We start from the raw sequence: 27,798 nt of genomic DNA on the forward strand, positions 1-27,798 counted from the left end.
TTATTTCTATTATTTGACAAAGTGACCTAGTTTTTGAGCACATGTGACCTAGATATCATCAAGATAAAAAATTCTGACCAATTTTCATGAAGATCCATTGAAAAATATGACCTCTAGAGAGGTCACAAGGTTTTTCTATTATTTGACCTAATGACCTAGTTTTTGAAGGCATGTGACCCACTTTTAAACTTGACCTAGATATCATCAAGGTGAACATTCTCACCAATTTTCATGAAGATCTCGTGAAAATATGGCCTCTAGAGAGGTCACAAGGTTTTTCTATTTTTCGACCTACTGACCTAGTTTTTGACCACACATGACCCAGTTACGAACTTGACCTACATATCATCAAGCTGAACATTCTCATTAATTTTCATGAAGATCCATTGAGAAATATGGCCTCTAGAGACATCACAAGGTTTTTCTATTTTTAGACCTACTGACCTAGTTTTTGACTGCACGTGACCCAGTTTTGAATTTGACCTAGATATCATCAAGTTGAACATTCTGACCAATTTTCATACAGATCTCTTGAAAAATATGGCCTCTAGAAAGGTCACAAGGTTTTTCTATTTTTAGATCTACTGACCTAGTTATTGACCGCACGTGACCCAGTTTCGAACTTGACCTAGATATCATCAAGGTGAACATTCTGACCAATTTTCATGAAGATCCAATGAGAAATATGGCCTCTAGAGAGGTCACAAGGTTTTTCTATTTTAAGACCTACTGACCTAGTTTTTGACCCCACGTGACCCAGTTTCAAACTTGACCTAGATATCATCAAGGTGAACATTCTGACCAATTTTCATGAAGATCTTATGAAATATATGGCCTCTAGAGAGGTCACAAGGTTTTTCTATTTTTAGACCTACTGACCTAGTTTTTGACCCCACGTGACCCAGTTTCGAACTTGACCTAGATATCATCAAGGTGAACATTCTGACCAATTTTCATGAAGATCTTGTGAAAAATATGGCCTCTAGAGAGGTCACAAGGTTTTTCTATTTTTAGACCTACTGACCTAGTTTTTGACCGCACGTGACCCAGTTTCGAACTTGACCTAGATATCATCAAGGTGAACATTCTGACCAATTTTCATGAAGATCTTGTGAAAAATATGGCCTCTAGAGAGGTCACAAGGTTTTTCTATTTTTAGACCTACTGACCTAGTTTTTGACCGCACGTGACCCAGTTTCGAACTTGACATAGATATCATCAAGGTGAACATTCTGACCAACTTTCATAAAGATCCCATGAAAAATGTGACCTCTAGAGTGGTCACAAGCAAAAGTTTACGCACGCACGGACGGACGGACGACGGACGCTGCGTGATCACAAAAGCTCACCTTGTCACTTTGTGACAGGTGAGCTAATAAAGGGAGGCAATTTGTCAATATGTATCTTCACTGATTCTCCAAGTCCATCTGTTGAAATTTCAGATCAGTATCTTCATTAGTTACGGAGAAATACCCATTTTAATTTGAAATAAAGGGAGGTTATTTGACATAAAATCAGTCCATAGTTATCTACCCTGATTGTCTCAGTTCAACTAATGACAATAATGAAATTTCAAATAAGTCCTATAAGGACTTACTGATATAAATCCATTTTGATTACAATCAGGGGAGGTAATCAGATTTAAAATAATTTTTGGATCTTACAGATTTATCATGGAATCCAAGATTTCCTGTTGTTGAAGATATTTTTGAAGTTTGTATCAAATCAAACCATAAATGAAGTCCCCATATGGCTGCAAAAGCCAAAATAGAAAATTTTGGACCTTTAAGGGGCCATAACTCTGGAACCCATGAAGGAATCTGGCCAGTTTAAGAAAGGAACCAAGATCTTGTGGTGATAAAAGTTGTGTGCAAGTTTGGTTAAAATTAAATCATAAATGAAGCTGATATTGTGCAGACAAGGTCAAAATAGCTACAACAACACTACAAGATTTGGTGGTTAACTTACTCAAGGGGTAAGCTTAAACATTATTTTCGTATTCCCAAAACACTTCACAAGGGTTGGTATTTCATACTTATACTGGTTTGCCTACATATAGTATATCCTTGCATATTGTATGCAAAACTTCTAATTTTGGACTCTCAAGAAGCTGAATGTGCAAAGCTACATTGTGTGAATAACCTGCAATGTTCTAAATTTTGACACCGCAGACAAATTTTTAAATAATGATATACATTGAAATATGAAATGGAAAACATCAAGTACTTTCACTTCATGAAGGAGATTTCTACTTCACAAACTGCTTCGGACAGGCACACAACTACACCATAACATACTGTAAAATCATTTATTTTTGTGGAGGAATAATATTCGTGGGGCTGTCAATCTGTGAAATTTAATCTCTAAATAAGCAATAAATTTCCTTCATTTTATGTTCTAAGGTTAAAATTCATGAACTGTTATCTGTACAAAATAATCATTTTTACCAAAACCATGAAATTTAGAACAAAACCAAATGATTTCACAGCAATTCTCACTTCAACGCAAGTGGTCAATTGTACTGATATATTAAGAAGCAGTAAACTTTTTTTTGCGCCGAGATGTCAATCATCTTACGATTTCTAAAACAGAAACAGAATGTCTTAAGATTTTTCTCTTTATTTGTCAGTATGTACATTCTAAGCGACCAACACACAGGCACCACCAGCTTGTCGAATCTTTTTCTGTGCTTGTTGGCTGAAAAACTTAGCCTTCACAATACATGGCTGCTTGGGAAGATGTCCTTTTCCAAGTACCTTGAAGTAACCCTAAAAATAGAGAGACCTCTACAATAAATCATAAGAGAAAAATACAGCACCTTCTGAGAAACATAGTTTGACCTTACTGCATTTTTAGAGGGTGTAGCACTGTTTTTCAATAGTACTTCACTATGTAACAGCAGGCAGTTAACGAAACTAGTTCCTAGATTCTGTACAAGTATTAACCTGTTCTCCACAAGTAAATGCTTACTTCCCCACATGAATCACAGGTAGATGACAAATGATTTCAGTCAGTGTTGTATCAAACTGAGCCAATGGGGCAAGCGTATTACAGCATTTAGAGCAGTCATGTTGTGGCAGCAAATTGTTCTACAAGAACAGTCATAAGCCTGCCCTCACATGCACTTTTTAATTGTAACTACAAGATGAAGAGTTTCGTTTCAGCCTCAGTCTGACGTGCTGTTTTCACCATGTCTGTTGTATGACAGGGATAACTTGTTACATCACAGGCAAATAACTTACCAAACTTATTTTCTAAAATTCAGCTTACTCTTAATTAGACACTTATCCTGTTAACTGCCTCAGTCTGACGTGCTGTTTTCACCATGTCTACTGTATGACAGGGATAACTTGTTACATCATGGGCAAAAATTGATGAAAAATATGAAATTAGTCTGAAGGTCATTGAAAACATTTTGACAGCTATCCTGTTACTGCCTCAGTCTGACGTGCTGTTTTCACCATGTCTACTGTATGACAGGGATAACTTGTTACATCCTAGGAAAAAATTCATGAAAAAATATGTAATCAGTCTGAAAAAGGTCATTGCCAACATTCTTTTCAGCTGTCTGTTACTGCCTCAGTCTAACTTGCTGTTTTCACCATGTCTACTGTATGACAGGGATAACTTGTTACATCATAGGCAAATATTCATGGAAAATATGAAATTAGTCTGAAGGTCATTGAAAACATTTTGACAGCTATCCTGTTACTGCCTTTCACCATGTCTACTGTATGACAGGGATAACTTGTTACATCCTAGGCAAAAATTCATGAAAAAATATGTAATAAGTCTGGAAAAGGTCACTGCCAACATTCTGACAGTTATCCTGTTACTGCCTCAGTCTGACGTGCTGTTTTCACCATGTCTACTGTATGACAGGGATAACTTGTTACATCCTAGGCAAAAATTCATGAAAAAATATGTAATAAGTCTGAAAAAGGTTACTGCCAACATTCTGACAGCTATCCTGTTACTGCCTCAGTCTGACGTGCTGTTTTCACCATGTCTACTGTATGACAGGGATAACTTGTTACATCATTGGCAAAAATTCATGAAAAATATGTAATCAGTCTGAAAAAGGTCACTGCAAACATTCTGACAGCTATCCTGTTACTGCCTCAGTCTGATGTGCTGTTTTCACCATGTCTACTGTATGACAGGGATAACTTGTTACATCCTAGGCAAAAATTGATACAAAATATATAATCAGTTTGAAGAACCTGAATGCTCTTTGTTTAAATTTGATCTGAAATGACTGATACATTTTATTTAAAACACATCCAAACTGCATGTTTTAAAATAAAAGAATCACATGTACAGTAACTGGTTAAAATTGGGAAATTTATATAATAAGCAATAAAAGCCCATTTTTGGAAATTGGCATTTTATTTAAACAGGGCCTTTCTTTCTTCTGTAACAGACTAACAATGCCAACAATTGAAACTGAAATTGACAGAAATCCTTGCGAAATAAATAACAAGAAATTATTTTTTTTAAATTGGAAAAATTCGGAAATGACACAGAGTATTGGCCTGTGTTAATACAAGGATGAAAGGCCCTGCTTGTGACAAAATATTTTTACAGAAGCCCCGATTCTGAAAAGCTATCGGGTAAACAGCCTGACAACAGCACAGTTGAAATGTCATCTTTTGACACAAGACAGCTATAGTTGCTGCCGAGTAATACTAATAAACCACCACCACTGCCTCAGTCTGACGTGCTTTTTTCACCATGTCTTCTAGTCTGACAGGGATAACTTGTTACATCATGGGCAATGGTGCTTCTTTTTTTAATCCTTCTACTATATTTCATCTACTTCATGTTAAATATTTGCCAAGAATATACTTACAGCTCTGACACAATCGATCACAGGGGCTTTGCTGGTTTCCTTGGCGTATTTTTCTCTTGTCTGTTCAGTAACCAGAGACCAGATCCTATCCACATTGAGTGTTGGGCAGTGGAACTGGTTCTTTGTCTTATGGTAGTATCTCATACCGACCTTACCAAAGTAACCTGGATGGCTGAAAAGAAAATTAATCGCTCTTGCTAAAATTCTCTCCATGTATGTGCAAAAGAAGTTAAGAGGAATTCTTCCTAAATACAAAGTAAACATTGATCATCTCTTGAGAAATACAGTCGAAGCAGTCTACTATCATACTTCATTTTCAAGACATTTGTAACTTTTTTTGCAGGGCTCAGTATTTTTGGGGGCATCATAGGATAATTAAGAGCCCTCTGTAAAACATGTATGCTTCCTGTGATGGCCTGCTGGAGGCAACTGGTTCAAACTAAGTTTGAGACATTCTTTATTGCCTGAACCTGTTTTCAGTCCAAGTCACTTTGCCCTTGACCACAGACCTCCTGACCCAAAAAGCAATACTCATCAAATTCAATCATCCTATTAAGTTGGAAAGTCCTTGGCAAACTTTAATATCTGAAAACATTTTCAGTCTCGAGGTCACTTATCTACTGACTCCTTGAACAATACTCATGAAGTGATTACAGGGAATCATCCTAAAAAGTTTTACTACTTGTGTACCCGATTGTTCTCCATTTTCGGATGCATGGTTACTGCAAACTTGCTTTCTGATGTCCCCTCCCTACTCTACTCCCACAAAAATAGGGACCGCCTTCTGATCAAAAGCAACTTTCCACTGAAGTCCTGAACTTTCTCAGGACTTTTATCGACCAGAAACCAAACTATCTACCTATATGACAGACTGGGAAAACAATATACCTCCTTATAACAATGGTATTAAAAGCTCAACATTCTATTACTTACTATTTATCAAAGTTGATTCTATGATGATGCTGACCACCAGCATTACCACGACCACCAGGATGCTTTCTGTGCTTACCTGAAATAACAACACTTATTAATCTGTATTTAAACAATTTTCAAACAGCACCCACACATTCATCACCATTTAAATTAAAGCCTAAAAGTTAAACTTTAAAACTGCTGCATCTTTGTTTTGCTCGATCATTCTTAAATTAGGACAGAGTCCCAGATTTTACTAGCAGAGCTCCAGATAAGCTTTTGGTTCAACTGGGTATTTACCCATCACATTTTGTCTAAATTGGGTACTGGAGATCTAAATTGGGTAAAAATAATATCATTACCCAGCCTTTTCAGATGCGATTGGGTATTTCACAAATCTCGCAAAAACAATAGAGTATTTTTTGCTTACAGTATACATGGTATATATCATTAGCCAGGATTGGCTAACTACACTGAAGTACTTTAATAGCACCCTTCAATTTTTAATACAAAAACGTATTTAAAATTGTAATGAAATGTGATGATTTAAAACAGTATTGTCTTCTTTTAAATTGTTTTTACATGCCTGTGATCGATGTAAACATGTGTACCTTAGTTAACAGTACCAAAGATATTTTTCTTCAATCATTAAATGTATTCTGAGATACTTTTGTTCCATACTGTTGTTTTCTTTTTCACTTTTAATGCAGTCGGAGATCAATTCACAGGGCCCTCGTTTGCCGATTTTTGGGGCCGAAATTCGGCCCCATTCCCCCCTCGAAATAGTATGTTTCTTTCCCCCAAGTATAGAAAAATTCCCCCTCGAAAGAAAAAAATATCAAGAAAAAAATCGATACCCGATAGTCTTAGGAGCCCGGGTCCGGGAGATTTTCAAAAGACGCTCAAAGGACCATGATAATTGCCTGTGCGTCACTCGGGACCCGGAGACATTTTCCTTTGATAATCCTTCCTCTTATCAGTCATTTCCCAAAGTAAAACTATGTCCACGATAAACACGTGTATTCAAAGTAAACACTCGCGGTCATGCCCTCCTTCCTGCCTTTGATCTTCTGCTAAATTCCCGCCCTTTATCCTGTGGACATGCCACGCTGATTTTTCTTTATCAGCAAGTTACGTCACGGCGAGTGCACATAGGTAATGAGAATCAATGAAGTGTTAACATTAATTCATTGATAAAGCGTTACCCGTATTGAGCCTGCATACTGTCAAAAAAGGCGCCAATTATTAAATTATCGTAATTAAGCGACCAGCTGATTACCGAGCATGTGAAAAGTGTCCTGCAAGATTTCTTCATGCAAACTTTAAATTAGATCATTGTTTAATGATTGTACCTTAACTTCAACGAGAAAATCCACAAATTTAAATGAATTTGGAAAGTAAAAATAAGTATAGAATGTCCATTCACGATTCTAATTACACCCGATGACATATGCAATTTTTCCAAAATTCACTTAAAAACTTGACTTTCAATGCAATTTTTAATGAAAAGTAGCATCATTATTTGAGGAACTATCTCTGGTTTACCTTAGTGGACCAAGTAACTGGCAAAAAACAACATTTCAGACGACATTCCAGAAGTGTACCAGTATCCGGATAGTACGTTTTTGGATACATTTTTACAGAGTGTTTTAGCACTTTTCTGCTAACAAACAAAAATATTGAAGAAAAACCTCATCAAATTAAAATGAATTTTGATAAAAATTTATTTACAATATGAGATTATATGACCTGAAACAGAAATTGTTATTATGCTGTAACATGTTCTTGGTTGTAGTAGCTATTAATTACGTAGTATTACTTTATAAGAAAATATAGTCAATTGTATCGATGTGTTGGGGCAGGACTCTTGTATTTTGAAAAGGGACCCTTCAAAATTTGGACCCAAGGGTCCCGGGACTCTTTGGTTTTCAGGTCTAGTGGAACCCCTGGTTTTACTGATCCGTATAATACGCTCGTTTTTCAGTTCCCCGGGTGCGTGTATGCAAAGTTACTTCCCTTTGAAAAAAAATGTTGCATATATGTACATCATACAGTAAAAAGATCACAGATGCAACTGGGGCGAAATGCGCAAAAATAGATTTGCTTTTTAAGCAGCATGCTCTCAAAAAACAAACTACTGTCACGGACACCGCTGTTTCATCAGGGCCAGACATGCACAATCAGGTAGATATGACGAAGGGAAGCACTGCTCCGCTGCTGCTGAGACAATGTCCGTGGATACTGCTAGTGCTTCCGTTAATGACGACATGTGAACCTCGATTGGATGTCACCTAATTGATTTAATAAAAGAAAATAAAAGTTGCCTGTTTTCAATAGATTATGTTCTGTACAATACTTCAGATATATTCACATTAGTTTGATATCTGTAATACTCAATTGACCTTAATTTAAGGGGTTATGTTCAGATGTCATATCTCCAGAATGAATTCCCCCCTCCCTTGAAAACGACGCGAAATTCCCCCCTCCAAGGGCCCCGGCCCCAATCCCCCAAAATGTAGAGAGGGCCCTGATTCATCAATATCCCCAGGGCTTTTTCTGGCCATTTTGGGAAAAAGGCCCGTGATTTTTGGGAATTTTCGACTCGTGAATACTGTCATATTGGAAAATATATGTATGGTTAAACATCCAAATTAGGAAAGTATTTCCATGAAAATCAGTCTTTTTTTTCCCTTACGTGTATTTCTGTGATTTCTACTGCTAATATTCATAAAAGGAAACTGCTTTACATTCAAATTCAAGCTGAAAATTCAATAAAATCTACAATACAATGGTTGCACCACTATAATTTGCAACAAAATAGGTCTAAAAAAAAAAAAAAAAAAAAAAAAAAAAAAAAAAATATTTTTTTTTTTTTGCTTTGATTGGGAATTTTTGAACAGCTATTGGGAAAAAATATGCATATTTGCCATTGAGAATGGGGCTGAATTTCGGCCCTGTGGGACACACTGAAAAAGCCCTGATCCCGTACGATGCGTTCACCGCAATATGCGTTCTCCCATAAGATGTCATCCAGTATCAGTGACACTACATCATCACAAAGAGATAGCTGCCATTGTTGAACAGCAAAAATACCCACTAATTTGTTTGTGTTGCAAGAATGTTTTTCTGCTTTTATATTTTATCGGCATAAAGAAAATTGTTTACAAAGCATCCAAATAACCCTGTTCAGCTGATTGAATGGTCCTGTGATTTTCTCGATAAATTGCAACCTTATTAATGCAGTAACGTATAGGTTATAACACACTAAATAGTTGTTGTTCTTTATTCTATATAAAACTGACCTATTTCTAATGACCACAGCACACATCAGGACCCATTTTAAATTTCTATAACTTACATTTTCTTGAAGAATATTGTCAGTGCTAACTAAAAATCAAAAGAAAAGTAGGGGTCATGTTTGATGCAAGAAAAATAATCTAAGTCAAACACACAAACTGCAAAATCAGCTAAAAAATGAGACCCCAAATTATACTGGTGATGTATGATCTAAGTTTCCATGAAAAATTTTGTCATGATGTTATTTCATTATGAAAATGTTACCTACATGTCAAGCATAGACCTGTCATGTGATTTTAGCAAAAAAATTGCGAAGAAAATAAGGAAAATAGCTCTACAGTGCAAAAAAACTGAGGACTATTTGTATCCGCCATTATGCGACTACCATTTTTTTCCGCGCCATTTTTCTATTTAGTGTCTGTATGCCTATAACCAGTCAGTTGTCTAGCGTTAAAGTCTCGTACCCGTTCTAGTAATAAGGAAAATGCAATACGCAAGTGATATTTTATGAATTGGGTATTAGGAATTGTAATTGCTTATTAGTACGCACACTATATGAATTCAATTGGGTTTTCTGCAATTTTAATTGCGCAAATACGCAGCTTATCTGGAGCTCTGTTACTAGCATAGATCAGGGTTTTTGTGTGGGCTTTTATACCCCCTGGATCATAAAAGTGGGGGTGAAACTTCAGAAGTAGGGGGTTTTGACATTTAAAACTCTATTTTTACTTGTTTTGATAATTTAGCTTATCTGTTGCCAGTGAAGTGCATCACAGTCTAGTCTAAATAATGAGACCTCGCAGTGATTTTTTTTGCGTATTTTTACTGCCGAATATCGGCACTTTCCCCTCGCCAAAATAGGCCATTTTTTCCCAAAAAATAGTCAATTTTTCCCCTAAAAAAGAGATGTTTTCCCCCCTCAAACTATAAGATTTTATTTCCAAAATGTAACAGTTTATATTCGGGCGTGAGATCAGCGATATCTAACATGAAATTGGCAGAAATGGCATCAAAAACGTCCTTTTTAAGATCAAAATCGCATCAAGGTTACCGTCGCGAAAACACGTGACAAACAAAATATTGCCGATTTTCAAGAGAAATATGCACTTTAGTCGGTTTAAATATGTTCCATTATGTCATTTAATCATTTATGGTAATGAAAAATGACAATATCTCTCCTAGTTTTTGAAAAATTGGAGATCAAAATCGCCGCGATTGTACCGATTTTCGGATAGTCAAAATTTCGGACGTTATCAAATTTCAAGGGCATGAAGTGAAAATTGATAAATACAATTATTACAAGTTGTATTGGTGTCTTAATTTATTTTATCACCCAAAAATTTCACGATTTTAAATCCAAAAGTGGTTTTGAAAAAATATAAACTCTTCAAACAACATTCAGTAAGGAAATGTACAGATTTATATCACTTAGTATGGAAATTAAACATATTTCTATTTTTCCCAATTTGGGGAATTATCGCGCTTATTTTCCCAATTCAGCGGGCACAGGCACCTTTATTTTTTCCAAAAAAAATCACTGCCTCGGGCAGACCGATTTTACATTTTGATATTTTACGTTGTCTCCCTAGAGGTCTCAACCAGAAACAATCAAAACTGTGGTGGAAACTGTGGTCAATTGAAATTACAATTTATCAGTAGTCACGATTTTTCTTTAGCCCTAACTGCTTACCTGTTGTTTTAAATCATAAATAGTACATAAAAAACATAAGAACAGGACATATTTATCAAGAATTTCTGTTGTAAAAAATTTAAACCTCTAACGTTTCAATCGTCTTCATGTAATGGCGGTCGGAGGCGTGACCAATGAAAACGCTTCGTGTAGTAATGTTTACCGGTGATCGGCCATTTTCCAATATGTAGTACTCTCGTGTTAAACCTTGGCAATTTTTTAACTGCCATAGTTTGAATTTTTCTCAAGAAATCTCGGTAATATATACATCATTGAAAAGGAAGAATTACAGGCTTTCTGTGTATGTATTTCTTTTTTTTATCCGTTGCATTATTATAACATAATTTCCGCCCAACGGATTCCATTGGGTGTTACTTAAGCAAAGAAGAGGACAGTGCTACCACATTCTTTACCTTTTCTGGTTTGTACTCGGAGGCCGATATTGACAAGTCGAAATAATATAACGATATTCAACTTTCGAGTACAATTATTTGGACTACATCACAGTCAAGACTCGGGAGTCTCGTTTATCTAGATCTAAGAGTAAGACTATATTTGAAAATTCAAGGGCTTGGTGCAAAACTAGTTAATTTGATTTTACTTCTAACAATTTTGCACAAAGCCCTCAAATTTAATGTCGATATGACACTAAAATTACAGAAATAAAACACAAAATATACATTCATAAAATGTTAGCGAGGCAAGTTTATGCTTTAATGACAACATAAATACAGGTTTTGTTTCAGTTCAGAGACCCTTAACAGCATATAAACATCTCTGAGCCGATATTTTTTAGCTAGATCCCTAGCCACTTCAGTATAAATCTAGACAATAATCTGCATTACCTATGCGACCATGTCCGTGACTGACATGACCACGCAACTTTCTAGTCTTCTTGTTCTTTGTGGTCTGAAATAAATTCAAGATACTTCCTCTATTTCAAATAAATCAAACATCAAATAAACATGCATTACACTCCGTGATGTAGATACATATTTCAGACGATTTTTACCTATTTCTAACCAGTTATCGCAATAAAAGATAATCAAAATATCTGACAGACATCAATTACTTTAAAAGCACAATAGTAGTTTTATGGATATATTCAACATAAAGCTGATTAATGTCGATTTTTAACAAGAGTATTTCATAGAATCTCACCATTTTTAAGACAGGAAGTAAAAGGCCGGAAATAGTTTGAACGGTGTTAGTGTAAATTTGCTCCACTGGAAAATAAGGAAGTGAAATTGAAAATAGATGTGTTACTTGGTGGGCTAGGTTTCATTTTCTGTTAGTTACTTTTTGTTTCGACAGTAGAATTTGCCTGAATCGTAAAGTGTGATATTCTTAAAACTAAAAAGTCCTGTTATGACTAGAAAGAGAAAATTCGTCCTAGTTGGAACATGAAATTTTGAGTGGATTATTCACTTTTTGTAAGTATAACATAATGCTGGCATACCCCAACCCGTACTACCAAATTGTCACAGGGTAAGAAAAGTATGTAGCAAGACTGGAACTTGAACCCAGAGCTTAGAATACTCATTACTGTCCATTGCTCTACCGACTGAGCTGGTCGAACTAATCTGACGCATACTGTATCGATACAGTTTGTTTTACATTGTAACAGTCAAACTGAAACTATAAGTGGCTGCAAATGTCAGATATTAAATAGCAGCCACTCAGTGACAGTAAGCTTGTCTACCGACTGAGCTAACCAGCCGCCTTAACATTTTCTCCCCATTTTAGCATTTTTATTTTCCAGTTCTTTACCTAGTGTTTCCTGCAGGCCTTTTTAACATGGCGCAGCGCCATGCCCCGTTTGAAGTGCCGCCAAGGTGCCCTTCAAGCTGCCCGTTTGCGCCATGTGCCCTTTTATTTTATCAGGCTTTTGTATTTATCTTGAAAAGTGCCCTTTCAAAACCAGCCTGGATAGCCAATGTCCGCGGGGCATGTTCCGTGTATTGTACCGTCAATTAGCGGCTTTGATCAACAGGTCGACATGTTGGTGCATCAACCGTGAATGACCCTGATTAAGAACTGACAGGATTATGCAATCAATTACTGTTTTATGATTCTTTAATTGGAAACAGTAGATGAAAATTTTTTGTTTTTAGCACGTCGGCGGAGAAGCTACATTTAGCCTTTTTACGAAGAGATGATTGAAAACGGTCAGTTAACACATGATTAAAGGATAATTATTTTAAAAGGTTGTAATCAATTAAAATGTAGATTGATTGTCGCACATTTTTGATGCGCTCATTAGGCCTTTAAAAATAAAATGTTGAATGTTTGCCCTTTGCCGATCGCCGACCAACCCATGAAAAATGACCAGACTCAAAATGTTTTACATCGATTTTATCTACAAGATATATTTTATTCCTTCACGGGTATCATTTATAAAAATAATACAAGATAAACATTTAAGCTTCAGAATGATACCAAATTCATTAAAATCGACAAATGTCTTGTTTAATAATTACGGAGTAGTACTTTCAAAAGCACATTCATGACGCGCCGACGCAGAAGTCGCCACCATCTTGAAAATTTGAAAACGTACATCGGTATGAAAATAACCGATAACCTAGCGATTAAGTTATAAAACCTGATCGAGATTTAAATGAATAAACTAAAAATGCAAGGCCCTAGTTTTGTTTTAGTAAATAATTTGTCAAAATAATTTTATAAGGCTGAAATTTAAGTTGAAAGTGCACGGCCGCATTCAAGCAAGCCGAAATTTTGAATTATTATTCGCAATGAACCATAGGTATTCACATGTATGTTTATTTTACTTAATACTGTATGATTAGATAGAAAAAAAACCAGATTCTTAGTCAATCATTGATTCAAACTAGTGTATGTATCGCAGAAACTTGATAAAAATAGTGGCAGACGATCTAATCTAGCAAATTTCACAGCATGTACTTTTTACGTAGCATTCTACTTTCGTTTTCGTATGAAAAATGTAACTTTCCATGTAGATTTGTCTTCTAAATCTTACTGACAACGAAGAACAATGGGTTTAATCAGCGATATAGGTACACAGTCATTGATTACATGTAGATTTGACGAACTGCCTATGCTCTTAACGTAATTCAATGGTGAAATGGTATGTGATGATTGACAAAATAAAGTTGGGCATTGATAGTTGTTCAATAAAACTTGTTGCTTATTAAATTATCACCAGATATCTGTCTCTGAAAATGCAAGCCAGCACTTCATGTTGGTAACAAAATAAAAATGTTTGAAGGTATGGTAAACATTATCTAAGGAATAATACAAAATATCTACCCCATATCTGAGATATGAAAAATTCTCAAATTCAATGTGAAAATAGTATGTAAAATGGTGTCTGTAAAATGATGCCAGCAAGCGTACTTGGACGAATGCCCTTTCAGTGCCAAACCGCGCATTAAAAGTGCCCTTTTTCAAGGGAAGCACCATGCCCCTTTTAGAGTCTGCAGGAAACACTATTACCGTGACATGTTTCCCTACCAATTCAAATTTCAGCAGGTACTTAATAAATCAAGCAATTACAGGCATTGGAATACCAGTGTTATTCCGTCATTGCCCCATGTTGGGCACCAAATGCCATCTACAGATGACAAGGTCCAGTAAGGTTCGATCCACATGTCTCCCCCAGGTTTACTCTAAGAATTATAAAGCACTTTTAATTTGATCGCTATATATACATCATGTATATTTTGGTGGTAAAGGTGACAATGTATGTGCATGGTTAAGGTGTCAACCTATAAAACTGCCACCGTCAATAGATTGCCTAGTGAACTGCCGCCGTTAATTAATAGACTGCCTAGTGGTAGTTTTAATACTCCCTTTGAGTGTTGGAGGTCATGGGTAACCCCTCACTTGTCAAACCAAAGACATGAACTATGAAGAATGAATCCATTTGCTCCCTTGCTTGATGCTTAGAAGTTAGAGTTAAAAGGAAAATTGGTCTAGAATTAAGTTAGAACTCTGATAAATACCCTTATAACAACGATATGGATCAGGATTGAATTGAAAGAAATTAATATAAAGTTCTAGAATTTGTTTCACAGTTGAACTGAAAATATATCAGAAAAAACTAATCCATTAAGCACTATACTTAGTAATACAATATCTGTTGTGAAAATATTTGACATTTTTTGTGCCCCCACCACTCAGTGGAGGATGCATATAGATTTGGTCTTGTCTATGTATCCGAAAAAAGTTTGTGACACGCCTAGCTCAAAAAATATTTTGTATAAATTGATTAAACCTTGCATGAGTCTTTATTATAATATTAACTTGCGCACCACCTATTTTTTGTCTGGCTCCACCTCCTATTTCCAAAGTTATGACCCCTGAAATAGTAAATAAATGCACATTTTCACCTATTGACGTGCCTAGCCCAAAAAGTATTAGATGTAAATTCATGAAACCTTTCATGAGTCTTTATCATGATGTGACCTTGCACACTTGACATTCTTATTTTGATTTTAATGCTAATTACAGATTTACGGCCTTAGAACTACATGACATTGTAGCCAATATAGATTTTTTGTTTGTGATGCTCATACAAAACATTGTATCTAAAAAAGCATATGGACTAGAATAATGAATCCTTTATATAAAATGAGGCTGCAAACATTTGAATTATTGCCCCTTATTTGTGACAAATGTACCAGTTTGGGCACACCATGTGTCCTGCAGACACATTCTAGTTCCAATGACAAATGTACCAGTTTGGGCACACCATGTGTCCTGCAGACACATTCTAGTTCCAATTTAAAGAAACGCTAAATTTATGCAGGTCAAGTCTTATATTGCAACAGCAACTGATTACTTTTAAAAGCCAAAATAATGTAGTAGCTTAAATGATGCCAAAGGAAAAGATGTGATTTTTTCTGTTTTTATAAAATGAAGTTTATGACATTCGCAGTTTCACAACGTGGCTGAAGATACTCTCCCACTTATTTCAGGCAAAAATAGTTTTCTCTCAAAAATCTATAAAAAGTGAGTACTTGGAAAATGACAACGGGTAAAAACTTCTTGAAATATGATTTTTGCAACAAAAATTATCCGTATCAATAAGCATCGCAACGCTTTTTTACATTCTTGCATTTTTACCAGTATCTAACTATTATCTTTAAGTTAGCATATTTATCATTTTTCTGTGTCATATACTTGTACATATGCCAATCTAATGATGGAAATGAACATTTTGAAAAATTTTACCCAAACTGTGGGCGAATAGCTTTAAGAATTCCCTTTCCCTCAATGTTCCTAATTTGGCAAGTTGTTAAATTCACTGGGGTTGCATTTAAATTACAAATGTATATGAATGTTCTTTAGTATACCTTTAATTTCTATTACTAGTAATATTCATTATCAATAAAACTATTGACATTGCATTTTTAAAGATAAATTTCTGGGAATTTTTGGTACAGGTAATTGCATGGTAAAATGTTTACATAAAAAGGCTCTTGTATCCAGAAACAAAAATCGAATGCAGGTTTGATTTTTCTAAAATATTGTTGCAAAATCATAGAATCTCAACCAAATAATTTTTACATATTTTTATTAATAATTTAATATACCTAAATGAAGTTGCACTCAGTGAGATGATATTTCTTTGCTTCAAAATTACACCAAGTACATCACTTTGTAATTGAAGAGCATAGGGGAAGTCATTAATTAATAATTATGTCATCTTGGCAAAAAAAATATCTAATAAGATGATTTTATACATCACTTATATGATATTAAATGAAAGTGCTCATTGATTGCCAATTAAACTTCTGTAATGGAAACCTGCTGCTTAAAAGGTACCATGCCTCCAGAATAACTGGTATAATTATGTTTTTGTTTTTTTTAGAAATTGAGAAAGCTTTCAATTGTTAGTAATTGTGAAGGTAAATTGGAACAAAATACTTTTGTTAGTTTATTATTATCATAACAGATTTACATAGCGCCCTTTTCATGGTAAACACGTTTTAAGGCGCTTTACATATACTGCAGCCACACAGGATGCGAAATCATCCTTACAGGGACAGAGTAAGATAAAGCCCCCAGAAAAGACAGAGAGAATTTTTCAGATACAGACGTGTCCGGCTAACTTAGCCTAGCTCTTTTCGAATAGACAGTCTGGTTCTTTAACGTGCCCCGGTGTATAGCACCGATACACGCAAAGCAGTCTTTCTTGGGAAGAACCAGTACAGGCCTCTAGTTAGGTGGGAGACACTCAAGAGCATCTCAGAAATTTCCAGTGCCTGGACCGGGATTTGAATCCCGGACCTCTGGATTGACAGTCAAGCGTGTTACCACTAGACCATCGGCCCACCCATTATGTGGAAATAAATACTTTTGTTATTGTCAGTAAAATCTTAAGCTGTTGAAAATGAAGACATGCAGTGAAAACAAGTGTTGTTTTGTGATTAAGCTGTTCGTAAACAACTTAAAATAATAATTACGCCTTACTATTGACATAAATGATATAGTTTTTTTTTATTATTATTTATCAACAATGCAATATAAATGATAATAATGAAAAAAATTTGTCACCGTTGACAGCTGTACATCTGTTCAAAAGGCATTTACTTGCAATTAAAACATAGACATTTACACTTTCAGGATGTCATTTAACTTTAACACGGTAATTAGTATGGAAGTTCTCTGCTGCGTCTGTTTGTCAGAATATAACCATTTATGGGATGGAGGATCAGGCCACCAAGGGTAGTGTACGCAACCTGCCGCAAGGTCAGATGCAGAATATCCGACGCATGTTTGAACAGTCATGTGATCAGGAAAATGCATCAGAACAGCCTGGAGGGACAGAATCTCATAACAAAGGTATTAATATTTTGTCAGTCAAAAATTTAGTTATTGAAAAGTGACAAATTTTCGTTAGGGGCTGATTTTTTGCGGATTTTGTAGTTGAGATATAATCCATGAATTATTTTAATCCCAATAAACAAACAAAATTTCCATAAATTTGTTTCATAATAAATTCAAAATTTGAAATCAGTCAATTTATATGCCCACAAAATAGCTATTTTGGACAAAACCACAAAATTTTGTGATCACAAAATTGAATGATTTTACAGTAACTGCTTTTTCTTTATATCAGTGGAGTAACCACATTTTGGGCTGAGACTTGCATCAAAACATTTAAACTTGCAATTTATATTCTGAAAATCGCATAAGATTCAGTTGATCATGTTGATATATACACTAGCTAGTATTACATATAATTATTTGTCATTGATATATTGATTCACACTTTGAACATTGACAGTCCTACACATTCTGATATATATTGAAATGTTACTTTCAGTATGCTAATGGGACTTTTTTACCCTATAAACTTACCTTTGATAAATGGAGTCAGTCAGAAAGTAAACAGTATGTTTTTTTCTTAAATTCTGAACTTTAAATTTCCAAATTTTAATTTTTATTTTTTTATTTATTTATTTATTTATTTATTTATTTATTTATTTTGACAATAGTTTGCAACTTGAGCTTTATTAGCTTTTATGTGTAATTAGGTAAGTAAATTTCATTTACATGTGAACGATTATTAAAACAGCTGTCTTCTAGTTTCCAGCACTGTTTACTATTACAGTGAAAATGTCAGTCTCTCATAAGTTACTTCCAGCACTGTACTTTAAAGACATTAGTAGAACTTACACTGAAAGCAACTTAATTACTCTAATTTTTTGGGGTTTTTTTTTCTGGAAGTTCTCTCAAACTTTATCACAAAATGTATTTTGTGAAAATAGCATTAATTTTGACTTATAAATGGAATGTACTTTTTGCAAGTTCCTTGTAGGAGTAAATTAAACATCTCTTAAGCTTTAGTCAGACGCTATTGTCAAATGCTTTCATCAGATGCTTTAGGCCTAAAAAAATCTTTGTTTCTGGTAACATGCTCAAAAAAATTAGGGTAGGTTATGAGGTCGGATTTTTTTTTTTTTAAATTTTTTTTATTAAGGGAGACTTTTTGAAAATTATCTTTATGTCAAAAAATGAATACAAATAAGGGTGTTATGCCTTTAAAGCATCAGTAAGTTGATTTCTATCATGACTGACAATAATTGTTTAAAGCATAAAAAGTGAAGTTTTGCAACTTTTTGTTCAAAAGAAAAAAAAAATTCTCCAAGGCCATAAAAACATTTAGGGTTGGGCCAAAAATTTAGTTGAGATACAGGAAACAAACAATTTTTTTTTACGCCTTAGTCAGATGTTTTTGTCAGATGCTAATGACTGAGATGCTTTGGTCAGATTCTTTTAAATGAGATCAATTGGTCAGATGCTTTTCAGATTGTAAATGATTAATAATGTACAGATTATTTTCTGAAATAGAATGTTTTAATATTTCAGATATGGCTCAAAATGAAACACCATCTAACAGAAGGAGGCAGCACATCTCACCCCCTCGACATGTGAATAGAGACAGTCACTCACCCATTAGGACACATCGCAATGTCTCTCCATCTGCCTCAACGGAAAACTCATACCATCCGAAACCAACACCTAGAAAACACATAGAACATGGCCTGGCCAATTTGCCAGTGAAACAATTTGGACAGATCGCTAGCGGTGTGGCTCTGACACCGCCTGAAGAAAATACTTCCAACAGAGTGTCTAGGGTCAGAGATCAGTTTGAACAAAATCCATACAGAAAAACAAGTGATGGTAATATCAAAGTCCCTCTAAAACCAAAGAATAAAAGTCCTAGTCCCGCAAGAAAGTTCAGTAATACACCCAGCACAGTTTCGGAAAAAAAATCTCCAGTTCCTATAAGAAAACATAGCAAAGATGATGGCAACAGAGAAGATCATGTGTATTCAAAGATATGGGAGAAAAACTCTGGAAAAACAGATTTAGATGTGCCAAATTCAGAAGAAACTCAAAGACCTGTTAGTGTATTTGAAAGGTCTAAAATGTTTGAAGGTGCTGGAAGTAACAGTAAGCCCCACCCACCTGTAGCTCCACCCCAGTCTAAACCTTCTAAACCACCGCCCCCATTTAGACAAAGATCTTTTAGTGGCGAAAACTCGGATAATGTGAAAACGAACTCACATGGGAAGCCTACCCCACCCCGTCCCCCAGTGAGACAAAGATCCCTTGTAGAGAAAACAAATGAAAGTGACACAAAAAATGAATCAAATGAACATCCACCTACTGCTCAGAAGGCAGTGTCAAAACCTCCGCCAGTAAAACCAAAGCGTACTGGTGCTCATGATGACTACATAAAAGTTAAACTAGAGAACGAAGCAGCTGAATCTAAAATAAAACTGCAAGAGACGCAAAACGATAATGGCGATAATGTGCCGGTGACACAAACTAAAGACAAGAGTGTTGATTTCTCCCAGAGAGAACTTCCTAAAATACCAGTATTAAACAAAAAGAAAAAGCCAACAAGACCACCCCCACCGAGGTCGAAACCCCGCCCATTCTCCATCGCTACAGAAAGTATGGACTTTAGGTCAAGCGAGGGATCAGATTCAGATGAAATGTCAAAATCAAAAAATGACAGTGACAAAGATGACAATCCATTTTATGAGATGATTCCTGCTCAAGTGTTTCAGAATAGGGATAAGAATGAACCCTTGAAGCATTGGGACTTGCCACGAGCCTCACACCCTGAACCCATCCGCAGAAGTCTTAGTGCTGAGTGCATACCAAAAGCTGTTGATGATCAAGGTTTGTAAATGATCACTGTCAACTGGTCTTATTATATTTTCTGTAGCTGATGTTATAAAATTTGGCATTCATGGTTTTTATGCAAAGAAGAAGTTGCACTGTTTTGACATATGAAAGCATTCAGGAATTAAAGTGTACGCTAGAATTCCGGGTGAAATTTTTCCCAATAATAGAATTTCTTCAGACTGGATATTGAAGGACAATCATCTGAGAAACAAAAATATGAAATAAAAATCATAGGTCACTGGTATTGAAAAAGAGTTATCTGCCCTTGAAAATGGCATTTTGGGATTGATATCTAAATTTTCAAGAAATTCTATTATTGGGGAAAATTTCGTCCATCACACATACAGGGAATTCTAGCATATGCCGTAAAGAGTTGTTTCATATAAAAGCAATTTGTCAGATTAACTCTGCTTTACTTTTGGTGAAACATATAGCAAAATTTTAAGATAAGAGTCATGAAGTTTTTTTGCTTTGATATTAAGTGGATCTTAAAGAAGTTGTGTTCTACGTGGTGTGAAAATAACTTTTATATGCAAGAGCAAAAGGGGAAGCACCTGCTTTCTCATAAGCTTGCTAATATAATATGCATGGGATGTTGCCACTTTTAACAATCATTGCTCCATGTACCATACCATGAGATATTTTGTTAGAGACCAGTTTTTGCATTATTTCACCAAAATGAGTGTCAGGTTTTATTTTAGCTCATTTGATATTCTCTTATAATTCAACTTACTTTATTGTAAACTACTGTATTTTGTTGAACTTTCATATTTACAATACTTTCAAACTGTGCCTTCCAGTAAGGCTTAGGCCTGTTGTTAATTATATAAAGAAACAACCAACAACTGGGTAATGTATGGTCCATCTCTTGCAGGTAATGTAGTTTACATGGACCCTGATCAGCTAGGTATAAATAACGGGAAGAATGGTTATGATATTTATGTTGACACGGAAGGATACGCAGTTCCACATCGGCTGATTAGAAGGAATAACTCCACAGATGACACAAATGAGGTTTGTACTTTATTTCACGTCTTTAATTAGTTTTTGTTCCTCCAGAGGCCTTTTTTGTAAGCTTGCACAGTTTGTATGAGAACAACTTTAGTAGGGTATAGTATAAGAGGGTACTTATACTGCCTTGCTATATGAGCTGGCTTTAATAATGATGTGGTAGTGTGTCCACCTTAGGTGTTAGAGGTCTAGGGTTCAATTAAGAAATAATTTATAGCAAATGTGTACATGGCGCTAAATATGACGTCGACGTGACTTAAACATTATATAGTTGTGATGACTAAAGCATTGTTAGTCATGTTAGAATTCCCTGTCAGGGCTGATATGTTTTCAGTCTGTCACTCAACAACAATCATCGCTGATGAATTTTAGTGCTAGTATCTTAAGGTACTGGAATTCCATATACTATATGAAAGCTACCTTCTTGAATGATCTGCATTAACATGATTAATGGGCAACAACAGGTATCATCACCCCAGGGTATAAAAGAGGTAACTCCTTCTTGATGTCAATGCAGTTATACACCTCTTGTGCTGGGGTGACGATTTGATATTAATACGTTATCACACAGAAAATGCAGATTATGTAACCATTGTGAGTAGTGCTGCAAAATTTAAAGGGAAACTGTAATGATTGACTTCATTATTGAGTGGTTGATGTGCTTTGCATGGTTATATAAAGAGCTTAAGTGTACTTTTCTTTATTATATCATTGTCTTTTTCTATACAGGAAAGTTATTTTTTATTTCCTTTTATTTTAGTGGGATATGATAGATGATGTAGGATTGGCTTTTTCGGATAATGATGTCGGAGTAATTATTTTATTATTTTTGTTGTGGCAGCTTGTTATTAATCTAGTTTCACCGCAGATTTAAAGGTTACTTGGGATACTTGAAATTCTGTCTCTGTAGCTTGAAGCCTTACATGTACTGGACACAGTGACAGTCATTTGCTTTAACTGTGCTGCTGTACTGGCAAGAAAGTTTTTTTATGGTTACTGATAAATTTGATGTCATTTGGCTGATATTTGAATATCTCTGATGGTTTCTGTTACCCAAGAACCTTTACAGAAGTCTGCAGGACCTGAAATTTGTACTGGAGCTTCTCATATCTCTTTGGTAACCAGTTTGAAGGTCAAACTGTGAATTGGATAATATTAGCAATGGTTTGTATGTTATAATTATTTATGAACAGAGCGACTTGAAAATTCAAAAATAGCCTCGAAAATCACCTTAAAAAGTGTAAATAGTTACACAGTATTATTCTTTTTGTTTGCAATGCAAATTTGGGTGTTGTAAATCAAATTGTAAAATAAAAACTGTCACAAGATCTGTTTTTTGTGAATAAAGTAATGACCTTCAGAATTGTTCCAAATTTTTTTTAGAGATTAAAAGTAGATCTTTCAGATATTGGGAGCAGGTTGTACCGGTATATACAAATACTAAAACAAACTTGTCACCTTTATATACTTCTTGTTGGTAAATAGTTACTTATAGCGATTGTATCTTACTGTGATGTCATTAATATTGTTGGGCGATATAATTTCGTGGATTTTATGATTGTCAATCCACAAAATTTAATGCCTTTTTATGTGTTCAAAAGTTGAACTCCACAAGTTCTTAACCTAATGAAACAGGTGTTTTTGACAAAAATCATGAAATTGTTGCTCACAAAATTAAATGATTTCACAGTATTTATGTAATAGCAACATTTATTTCTTGTACCCTTGATCTAAGATATATTTCCTATACAAGATTCCACACATTGTTATAAGCTCCATTGTTATAAGCTCATAAGAGCTCCTTTTACAAGGCACTTTAAGCTCACTGGAGCTAAAGTGTGATTAATCAGTTGAAGTTTGTATTCTGGTACTTTTGACATCTACATTTTCTTTTAAAACAACTTTCCATATTTTTTTACTGCTTGATGGAGTTTCAGCAAAGCATGCCTGTATTTCAAAATAAGTTGATATAAATTATTACCATAAAAAGACTGGACAAATAACCTTAGGTCAGAGGTCAACTTGCCACTACTAAGAAGTGAAAGATTCAAGGTCAGTTTTCGTATCTGCTGTATAACTTTTGTAATGAATGCATAATTATATTCAAAGCAAAAATATTTACCATAAAAAAGACAATTCAGCAGAATGAGATGCATGACTCAGACTGACCCCTACCTGAAAGGTCAGGGTCACATTTAGAGGATCAGGTTTCATATCTGTTATATAACTTTGGTATGTATGGATGCTTACTCAGATTAATTGACACAAATGTTGACTTTAAAGCATTACTGGCCTCAAGATCATTCGACAACAAAATTTTTTTTTGATTAGATATCTTTAAATAAATGCTATATTTCTTAAGAAGGCTTTAAAACCTGATTACTGACAAACTTTATGTTACGGAAACAAGTACATGAGAATTTGCTGTTTCTACTACTTTTTATGATGAAAATGGAAAAGCGTTTGTCACACTTTTACTCCAGGTAAACAGTTGTCTCGATTATAAATATCTATATTTAGAAGTCATTATTCACTATTTCAGCTGTAGCGCTATTGGTTACGACAACGGGAAAATGTCTTTATTGCCGGGGTGGTCCGGGGTTCGATTCCCAACACGGTTATCTTTTTAGCTCACATGTCACAAAGTGACAAGGTGAGCTTTTGTGATCGAGCAGCGTCCGTCGTCCGTCCGTCTGTCCGTCCGTAAACTTTTGCTTGTGACCACTCTAGAGGTCACATTTTTCATGGGATCTTTATGAAAGTTGGTCAGAATATTCATCTTGATGATATCTAGGTCAAGTTCGAAACTGGGTCACGTACCCTCAAAAACTAGGTCAGTAGGTCTTAAAATAGAAAAACCTTGTGACCTCTCTAGAGGGAATACTTTTCAATGGATCTTCATGAAAATAAGTCAGAATGTTCACCTTGATGATATTTAGGTAATGTTCAAAACTGGGTCACATGCTGTCAAAAACTAGGTCAGTAGGTCAAATAATAAAAAACCTTTTGACCTCTCTAGAGGCCATATTTTTCATGGGATCTGTATGAAAGTTGGTCTGAATGTTCATCTTGATGATATCTAGATCAAGTTCGAAACTGGGTCAACTGCGGTCAAAAACTAGGTCAATAGGTCTAAAAATAGAAAAACTAGAGAGGTCATACTTTTGAATGGATCTTCATGAAAATTAGTCAGAATGTTTACCTTGATGATATCTAGGTCAAGTTCGAAACTGGGTCACGTGCCATCAAAATCTAGGTCAGTAGGTCAGAATATAAAAAAAACCTTGTGACCTCTCTAGAGGCCATATTTTTCATGGAATCTGTATGAAAGTTGGTCTGAATGTTCATCTTGATGATATCTAGGTCAAATTCGAAACTGGGTAAACTGCGGTCAAAAACTAGGTCATTAGGTCTAAAAATAGAAAAACCTTTTGACCTCTCTAGAGGCCATATTTTTCAATGGATCTTCATGAAAATTGGTCTGAATGTTCACCTTGATGATATGTAGGTCTTGTTTAAAACTGGGTCACGTGCCTTCGAAAACTAGGTCATTAGGTCAAATAATAGAAAAACCTTGTGACCTCTCTAGAGGCCATATTTTTCAATGGATCTTCATGAAAATTGGTCAGAATTTTTATCTTGATGATATTAAGTTAAAAACTAGGTCAGTATATCAAATAATTGAAAAAAACGACGTCATACTCGGTTCAAAACTGGGTCATGTGGGGACAGGTGAGCGATTCAGGACCATCATGGTCCTCTTGTTTTTTTTTTATTTGGAATTCTTTAAATATTTTGGAAACAAAAATTCATATTCTAATGTTCATAATATGACCAAACTTTTTCTCGCCAAATCTGGAGGTCAGTGCCTTTATGTCTAGTGAAATTAGATTTAAGGGCGCTCTACCTGAAGTAGAACTTTGACTCTATATTCTCCCTTTTAAATATCCTAAACACTCAGACTGGTACATTGTATATAGCTTCTGTATGCAGCAATAGACACTTTAATATAATTTAATTTTTGGGAAGTGATCAAATTCCATAGGATTGTCATTATTATATTTCTTGGGGATCTGAAATCTTGGATCTGAAGATAAAATAAATAAAATCTGGAAAGAAGATCCCTAATGGAAGCACCGAGAACAAGGCAAACAGTGAAAATTGCTGACTCAGTTTTATTGACTTTGTTCATGAGTAGTAATAGAAAATGCAACACTGCCCACATCCTTAGCATGGGCTTAATCAGTATTCAATCTTCAAATCTAAATGAGTTGAAATCCATGATCCCAAAGGACCAGAAAATATAATTAACAACACTGAGATGAAGTTGGGCGACTTTTTACATCTGCCACACAGCACTTAACACCTGCTGTTGTGAAGTAAATAAATCTGGAGAGTAGATCCCTCTGGAGCACCGGGGAATTTCTTTGTTGGCAACCAAGAAATCCACAAGAACTATAATCCCCCATGAAATTAAAGATTTCACTGTGAGTACTCTAGTAACTTGGCACAAATTAACATTTATTATAATTATAAGATGATGTGTTTCATGCAAGACCAAGACACCTCGCTCAATAGTTATGGTCATACTGTAACAGGAGTCAAATATTTTAAATCATTTTTCTAGTCCTGTCTAAACTTTCTTTAAACAAATTACTTGGTGCTAACATATCATTGAAAGGCCTAAAAAAAAAAAATTCTTTGTTTCCGGTAACATGCTCAAAAAAATTAGGGTAGTTAGGTCAGAAATTTTTTTTTTTTTTAGCTCACCTGTCACAAAGTGACAAGGTGAACTTTTGTGATCGCGTGGCGTCCGTCGTCCGTTTGTCCGTGTGTAAACTTTTGCTTGTGACCACTCTGGAGGTCACATTTTTCATGGGATCTTTATGAAAGTTGGTCAACATGTTCATCTTGATAATATCTAGGTCAAGCTCGAAACTAGGTCACGTGCGGTCAAAAACTAGGTCAGTAGATCTAAAAATAGAAAAACCTTGTGACCTCTCTAGAGGCCATATTTTTCATGAGATCTTCATGAAAATTGGTCAGAATGTTCAGCTTGATGATATCTAGTAAAGTTCGAAACTGGGTCATGTGGGGTCAAAAACTAGGTCAATAGGTCTGAAAATAGAAAAACCTTGTGACCTCTCTAGAGGCCATATTTCTCAATGGATTTTCATGAAAATTGGTCAGAATATTCACCTTGATGATATCTAAGTCAAGTTCGAAACTGGGTCATGTGCGGTCAAAAACTAGGTCAGTAGGTCTGAAAATAGAAAAACTTTGTGACCTCGCTAGAGGCCATATTTTTCAAGAGATCTTCATGAAAATTGGTCAGAATGTTCACCTTGATCATATCTAGGTCAAGTTCGAAACTGGGTCACGTGGGGTCAAAAACTAGGTCAGTAGATCTAAAAATAGAAAAATATTGTGACCTCTCTAGAGGCCATATTTTTCAAGAGATCTTCATGAAAATTGGCCAGAATGTTCACCTTGATGATATCTAGGTCAAGTTTGAAACTGGGTCACGTGGGGTCAAAAACTAGGTCAGTAGATCTTAAAATAGAAAAACCTTCTGACCTCTCTAGAGGCCATATTTTACATGAGATCTTCATGAATATTGGTCAGAATGTTCAGCTTGATGATATCTAGGTCAAATTCGAAACTGGGTCACGTGGGGTCAAAAACTAGGTCAGTAGGTCTAAAAATAGAAAAACTTTGTGACCTCTCTAGAGGCCATATTTCTCAATGGATCTTCATGAAAATTGGTCAGAATGTTCATCTTGATGATATCTAGGTCAAGTTCGAAACTGGGTCACGTGCAGTCAAAAACTAGGTCAGTAGGTCTGAAAATAGAAAAACTTTGTGACCTCTCTAGAGGCCATATTTTTCATGGGATCTTTATAAAAATTGGTCAGAATGTTCACCTTGATGATATGTAGGTCATTTTCGAAACTGGGTCACGTGCGGTCAAAAACTAGGTCAGTAGGTCTAAAAATAGAAAAACCTTGTGATGTCTCTAGAGGCCATATTTTTCAATGGATCTTCATGAAAATTGGCGAGAATGTTCAGCTTGATGATATCTAGGTCAAGTTCGTAACTGGGTCATGTGCGGTCAAAAACTAGGTCAGTAGGTCGAAAAATAGAAAAACCTTGTGACCTCTCTAGAGGCCATATTTTTCACGAGATCTTCATGAAAATTGGTCAGAATTTTTTATCTTGATGATATCTAGGTCACATGTGCTCAAAAACTAGGTCACTATGACAAATAATAGAAATAACGACGTCATACTCAGTTCAACACAAGGTCATGTGGGGATAGGTGAGCGATTCAGGACCATCATGGTCC

The 27,798-nt window shown here is 35.3% G+C and overlaps 2 protein-coding genes across 5 annotated transcripts in view; one reads left to right on the plus strand and one right to left on the minus strand.

Annotated features, from left to right (window-relative positions):
• Positions 1-2,603: 2,603 nt before the first annotated feature.
• LOC123537578 (60S ribosomal protein L27a-like) lies at positions 2,604-12,550 on the minus strand. The gene is made up of 5 exons (XM_053527762.1): positions 12,522-12,550; positions 11,597-11,685; positions 5,786-5,861; positions 4,853-5,024; positions 2,604-2,768 (listed from the first exon to the last, which is right to left on the minus strand). Exons 1-5 carry the CDS (start codon positions 12,548-12,550, stop codon positions 2,640-2,642), a joined length of 495 nt encoding a protein of 164 aa, XP_053383737.1. The 3' UTR covers positions 2,604-2,639.
• The window catches only part of LOC123537576 (DENN domain-containing protein 2A-like), a 50,466-nt gene continuing 34,630 nt past the window's right edge, over positions 11,963-27,798 (plus strand). For 3 of the 4 annotated variants that reach the window (XM_053527630.1, XM_053527629.1, XM_045321396.2), the window contains exons 1-5: positions 11,963-12,184; positions 17,361-17,579; positions 19,110-20,435; positions 21,316-21,455; positions 22,213-22,263. In XM_053527630.1, coding sequence (XP_053383605.1) covers positions 17,441-17,579; positions 19,110-20,435; positions 21,316-21,455; positions 22,213-22,263 — 1,656 coding nt within the window. In that variant the 5' untranslated portion in view covers positions 11,963-12,184; positions 17,361-17,440. The remainder of the gene's footprint in view (positions 12,185-17,360; positions 17,580-19,109; positions 20,436-21,315; positions 21,456-22,212; positions 22,264-27,798) is intronic. The other variant, XM_053527631.1, reaches the window with a different exon arrangement.

This window comes from Mercenaria mercenaria, chromosome 17 (genome assembly GCF_021730395.1).
Source record: "Mercenaria mercenaria strain notata chromosome 17, MADL_Memer_1, whole genome shotgun sequence".
NCBI classification, from domain to species: Eukaryota; Metazoa; Mollusca; class Bivalvia; order Venerida; family Veneridae; genus Mercenaria; species Mercenaria mercenaria.

Bases quoted from the DNA above. Each gene is read 5' to 3' on its own strand.
- LOC123537578 (XM_053527762.1), bottom strand. From the start codon at position 12,550: ATGTTAAAAAGGCCTGCAGGAAACACTAG. The intron at 11,686-12,521 runs GTAAAGAACTGG...TATTTGAAATAG, and splicing joins AGGCCTGCAGGAAACACTAG to AGGAAGTATCTTGAATTTAT. The intron at 5,862-11,596 runs GTAATGCAGATT...TTGTTATTTCAG, and splicing joins TCACGGACATGGTCGCATAG to GTAAGCACAGAAAGCATCCT.